Genomic DNA, 6,580 nt, shown 5'->3' on the forward strand with positions numbered 1-6,580 from the left:
TTTCCCTCTCTTGCTTAGAAATGTATTGTATCCTTAATAGGAAACTAATGTATTGATTGATGCTTAAAGGGAGATATTAGCATATCAGACATTGTTGGTGACGTCCCTTTTTCCTCAAACAGGGTCACGGTCAAGAGAGGTCAACTAACAATGTAAGCGCAGTAAGTAAACATCCCCTCACAGCTGCTTGAGCTTCAACGAAAACGACCTCTGGTCCTGTGATTTGAGTACATGATTTTCTTTTGGGAGATAATGAGAATGGCCTTGCTTTGCATCCTAATAACGGTTTTTGCTTTTTTTTATCATTTATCTCTTTTGGTTATGTATACACGCTATTTTGGTGGTAAATGATAGCTATATTGGTTTTATGTATAGTATCCTGTTTTTTTTTAATTTTTCCTCAGCAATAAATGGCGCTGCTATGCTGATGATGCTTCAACATCTAATATGAGTTTCTAGATAGATCTGTGTTTGGTTGTTGACCCTTTATTTCTGCATAAGATCAGCGCCTGTATTGGTTTGCAGTATGGCGCCTGGTTTTCTTATTTTTGGCAATAGATGGCGCTGGTATGTTGACGATGCTTCAACACCTAATGCTTTTTTTGCCTTTGATCTTTGCATGGTTGTTTATGCATAATATCTTGGAGATAGGATGATAGCTAAATTGGTGTGCAGTGCAGCTAATATTGATATTTTTTTCTTGGCAATAGATGGCACTGACTGTAATCATGTTTCAACATTTAATGAATTCATGGGTGCCTCGAAGGTTATCATTTCGGGTTCCATTTATTAGGGCCGTCCACCGCCTTATTTATGATGTACAGCTTGCTAATATTAAGCGAAGACGAGAAATAGAGAGCGAGTAATAAGGAAGAGCCTGTCCTGACCTAAAGCACTTCCTAAATCTCTCATTACCTTCATGCTATGAGTAATTACTTCACCTGATTAATTTCTCCGGTGCTGGCAGATTTAGAGAGAGAGAGAGAGAGAGAGAGAGAGAGAGAGAGAATACTTTCTAAATGTCTTCCGAATGGTTGCCCTCCCTTCTATAATTATGAAAAGATGTTACTGACCAAAGATGTTACTCTCTCTCTCTCTCTCTCTCTCTCTCTCTCTCTCTCTCTCTCTCTCTCTCTCTCTAAGACCCAAGATGTTACTGACCACTCAGCTCTCTCTCTCCCTCTAAGACCCAAGATGTTACTGACCACTCAGCTCTCTCTCTCTCTCTCTCTCTCTCTCTCTCTCTCTCTCTCTCTCTCTCTCTCTCTCTCTCTCTCTCTCAGACCCACAACGGCTGATTAATAATCAAGTATCCTTACGTAACTAGGTCGACAGAGAAATGCTGTATTTTTAAAGAAACTTTCGTATACTAATTCTCTTTTAATTCGCCTTCCTTATCTCAATCGATCGATAAGAGAGAGAGAGAGAGAGAGAGAGAGAGAGAGAGAGAGAGAGAGAGAGAGAGAGAGAGAGATAGAGAGCAGATCAAAACAAACAGCATCAGAATCCATTCCGTCCTCACATCAGAACAGAGTCTGTAAGCAAGTAGACACAGCTACAGTAGGCCGAGGCTATTAGGACAAACAGTTTTAGCTGAGAGCACAACAACATGGCGAATTAGAAATGAATGAATTGGTCAGTTGTTGATGTAGATTGCTGAAGTGCGCAGGATATAAAGCTTTGGAGGAAGAGACGAAGAAGAACATGTTTGGAAATCTGTAAAAGAAAAACTGCAATTAGGAAGACGTAAATGTAAAGGAAAAAAATTGTTACGGTTCGATTGAAATTGCGCATCATGTGCTCTTTTCCTACAACACCTTTTTTTTTAAAGTATACTTTTTTCAAAGCTCATTTGCATATTTTTTATGCTCCTTCGGTCTCGCAATTTATGTCCGTTATTGATGCATAATTTTTTGGGTGTAGTAATTTCTGTTTTGATTTTTATCTCGTAGATTTTAATGTACAAAAATTTACTTGATTTTTCAAACTATCAACCCTTTTGCACCTTCATTAACTTGCGAACCTGACAACCTTTAACCTTCCGCCCCTTTGACATTTGCTAGAAATCCAATCAGGAACTCAGTTCAACTGTTAAAAAAAAAGGATCATAGAGAGTCTCATGCGACGACGCACACACACACACAGACAAAACACACACACATATATATATACATACATACATACATACACACACAAACACACTTACACAGACATTACATATGTACATATCGGAGTATGTTTGTCTATCTAAGCCCCCATCTCTCTCTCTCTCTCTCTCTCTCTCTCTCTCTCTCTCTCTCTCTCTCTCTCTCTCTCTCTCTCTCTCAGCAAAATATTTGGAGACAACCAGCCTTCACATTATTTGCCCTTTGCTCCTTGCAGCTCTGCATAATCGATTTTCAGTCGCATTTGAATTTCTTGCGATGCTCCCTTGAAGTTTGGAGTGAGTGGAAATGCGAAAATTTTAATGTTTTAACTTACCATCTTTTTTTCACAATTTCTGAAGTCTTCCGTATATGCATTCTTCCACAAATCATTCCCTCTGTTAGTATGTATGTATGTATGTATACTATTCATGCGCCTCCAAGGAGAAATATATTGCCCAGATAACCTGTCAGAATCGCAAGAAAACAATCAAAATTGAATGAGACATTTTGATGAGCGCTGATTAAGAACAGCAGGATGTTAGATTACGTTATAAATCTCTTTAAAAAAAATTAATAGGAAAATACACATTGGTGAATAAATGGATCAACAACAGTGAGAAAAAATCGTGCTAAGAAATCTGTCACACTTACTTTGTAAATCCTATGAAGCTGCCAGGAATCAGCTATATATTATCTGTGCTCGAGAAGTTAACAATGAACACTATGAATCTGTGAAATGCCTTACTAAGATAGAAGAACGACCTGTGGTGATGACATTTCGAAACTTTCAGTTTCAGCGATAGTGAAACGTTTAGTGGAAAAAAAAAAGTAATTTTAAATCACAGCTTTCTTTTACTGGTCATTCAGTTTTCCTTTCTAATTACTAGACTCTGTTATTTGAAAGGCAGGGAGAGAGGTTAAGGAATGCGAACCTTGCTACGTACGTGCGAGTGGTGGTTGGTAAGTAAGATATATTAATATCATTAAGCTATTATTATGAAATCTGACGTCTTATGCTTTCGCAGTGTCATAATCTGCCTTGGTTGAGATATAGATTATCATCTCTCAGTGACGGATTTCCACTTGATTTTATCATTTACTTATGAATTCTTTCCTTGCTTTAGCACTGTCAGGTTCAAACAGCTTTCCCGATGCTACTTACAGTAATAATAATAATAAAATAATAATAATAGTAATAATTATTTATTATTATTATTATTATTATTATTACAGACCACATACCCTCAACGGAGGCAATAGCGTCCTGCCGTGATAAGGGAAATTACATCACTGGAGGCGGTCCTTTAATCTCGGCATAAGTTTCTCATTGAAGGACCATTTCTCCCAGTGGGAGTCTTCTTTATGGAACATGATAAAGAATTACAGCGGGTATCCTTTTAGTCAGAATAATTTTGTGTCTATATATATATATATATATATATATATATATATATATATATATATATATATATATATATATATATATATATATATATACAGTATATGTATATATGTGTATGTATATATATACATATATGTATATATAATTTATATATATATATATATATATATATATATATATATATATATATATATATAATGTATATATACACTATATGTATATAGTGTGATAGTTTGTTCGTTAATTTACAAATGATATTTTATACTCTTAAATATAAAGACTTAATTAACCCGTTAATATGGCACTTATTGTATTCTTGGAATAACTTACGCCAAACATTTAAACTGAAGTGTATTTAATAGTTTTCCTGCCCTGACTATGATTCGAACGTTTTTTTTTTTTTTTTTTTTTTTTTTTTTTTTTTTTTAAGACGAAATAAGGGTGACAGTGACTTACCTTCCTGGCCGAGTGTGTCAAGTCACTGTCACCCTAATCCAGGACCAATAATGCATGGGTCTGAATCCTGGTCCGGGTAGGGGTACTTATCAAATATTTCCTTTGGGTGATTGTTAGCCCCAAAGTGTCGTGAATTCATCATTTAAGAATAATTTGGGTATATACTGTATATATATATGTATTATTTATACGTACATTTCGTCTCATACACACATCGTATATCTGTATATTAGACCCACCTCCCTGCAGTAAAGTACACTGTTTCCTTTTACATTTTTACTGTGTGTAACGGTGTAACAGTGGTACCGTACATGTAATAAACTACACGTTTACACTTGCCTCTAGCACCAGTGGCCCTAAGTATGCAGAATGCAGGAGCTTTTGTTCGAGCTTTGGGACAGTACGTAATGCCCTTAGGGGCCAAGACGGTAGTTTGCTGGACGTATAAACTTCATGTTTAGATTTGTCGTCATCCAGCCCTGCTCCAGCTGCCCACGCCAGTGACCCGTACATAAGTATGAAGAATGGGGGTGCATTGGTTGCGACCATGAGGAAGATACGTAATCCTACAGTGGGGCAGTTCGTCCCGACCCTCTTTTATATTACTTTTCCATATTTTTACCGTAAGCCGGGGCTTGCCTTGTCGGCTCTCTCTTATATTACCGTCGTTTTTGACGGTGTGTGTACGCATTTCTGTTATCAGTAACCTGAAACGCAATAGATATATTCTTACACCAATAAAGTTTCAAGTTGCTTTTTTGTCTATTTCTGTATATATGGAATATAATGCCACCTGCTGCAAATTAAGATAAGTACAGTAGCCACCATGCAAATACATGAAGGGAAAGAGACTTTTATGTAAAACTATTGTGAATAGTACAGCTGATGTTGTTGTAATCAAACTTAAAGATTCAAAGATGCTATGAATTTAAAGCATTTGGCGCATTGAAATTTTGCCGAAATTCCGGGAAAAATATGACGAGCACCAAGAAAAAGAAAGAACGAGGAAAACGAAGACTGGACATGTCATTTGGGCCAGCTGCGTAAAATCAATTTTCGAGTAGAGAAGCAAAACAAGCTTAATAAAGCGACGTACAAATAGACAGGGGGATTGAATGACCCGTCTGATCAGATTGATTGGACTCTCCTACTCTCATTCCCTGTCACATTCGAAGGACGCAGATCCAGACTGGAGGGATCTCTTTTGATGCTTCAGATAACAGTGCATATCTATGAAGAGATTAAGAAGGGATTGCGTATATCACGGGAACTAAGCGCTAGTGTCAAGCTGAGCCGATAGCCACTAACAATAAACCTCTCTTCTGGACCTAAGCGTTGTTGTCAATTGACAACGCGGGGAAGGGGGACAGGGCATGCGCAAGTGGACACGCATGCGCACACACAAGATACATTTATTGGAGATATCATGTGGTGTCTGCAGAAGAAGGGCTCCTCTGATAGTAGTAATATTACCAGCGGGAGATGTAATAGGAACGCTAACTTAAGCAACACTCAACCTCTTTCATAGACTGTGATATTGCTTTTTACACAACCAACTGAATCGATTGGCTCAACTAGTTTCTTATTAAAATCTCTCTCTCTCTCTCTCTCTCTCTCTCTCTCTCTCTCTCTCTACACACACACAAAAGTGTGAATTTGGCTCTTCATTGAGCCAAGTGTGCCCACTACCCTGTCGAGTTGAATCGATCAGGACATTTGGTTGTGGACACATCTACAGACGGTACAAAGACACTGTGTTTTTGCCATTGTTCACTCTAGTAGTATCCCCTCAGGTGTGAGTTTTAGACTAGCAGGTGTCCTCTCTCTCTCTCTCTCTCTCTCTCTCTCTCTCTCTCTCTCTCTCTGTGTGTGTGTGTGTGTGTGGAGGTGATGGAGCCAAGTGGTCCTAAGGTCTTAATGGTATTAAGTACTCGAATAAGTTGCTCCTAAATTTGCTGCCGTATTCACGTATCACTTTGGAATTATCTAATTTTGGGGAGAGAATTCATGACGTGCCACGCTAGTGACGTATATTTGATCCTTCGTTCTTTAGGCAGACTTTTACATGTAATCTTTACGCTTGTGTGATGTGTATATTTGTGCGTGTGTGTTTGAAACCGAAGAAGTATCTATTTCTCACAAAAACCAATGCTTCTCAAGAGTTTTAAGATGAAGGAGATTTTTTTTCTTTTTTCTTTTTAGGGTGAACACATAATGATGGCACTTCTAAGGTGCTTAACTACGCAGAGATTTGAATCAAACGAATACAACTTCTTTCATTTGCAGATTAAACTTTTCACAATAGCTTTTCACAGTGGAAGACCAGCACTCAAAAGGTACTTGAGAAAATTATTAGTGTAAAATGTTTTTGTTCGTGGAGTTTCAAGTGTTCGAAACAAAGATTTGTGATGATAATTTGAAGATCACAGTCTCTATTTATGTGACTCTTTTAAATGTATAAAAAGCCATGTATAACTAATGTGATATATATATATATATATATATATATATATATATATATATATATATATATATATATATATATATATATATACAGTATATATATATATATATA

At 36.9% G+C, this 6,580-nt stretch overlaps 1 protein-coding gene across 10 annotated transcripts in view; it reads left to right on the plus strand.

Annotated features, from left to right (window-relative positions):
* The window catches only part of LOC136839462 (thrombospondin type-1 domain-containing protein 4-like), a 795,787-nt gene that overhangs the window by 604,674 nt on the left and 184,533 nt on the right, over positions 1-6,580 (plus strand). For 6 of the 10 annotated variants that reach the window (XM_067105522.1, XM_067105530.1, XM_067105532.1 and 3 more), the window contains one exon: positions 123-161. The exons of the other annotated variants lie outside the window; for them this stretch is intronic. In XM_067105522.1, the coding sequence (XP_066961623.1) occupies positions 123-161 (39 nt within the window). The remainder of the gene's footprint in view (positions 1-122; positions 162-6,580) is intronic. 10 annotated transcript variants of the gene reach the window in all.

The sequence above is a fragment of the Macrobrachium rosenbergii genome, chromosome 6 (assembly GCF_040412425.1).
Source record: "Macrobrachium rosenbergii isolate ZJJX-2024 chromosome 6, ASM4041242v1, whole genome shotgun sequence".
NCBI classification, from domain to species: Eukaryota; Metazoa; Arthropoda; class Malacostraca; order Decapoda; family Palaemonidae; genus Macrobrachium; species Macrobrachium rosenbergii.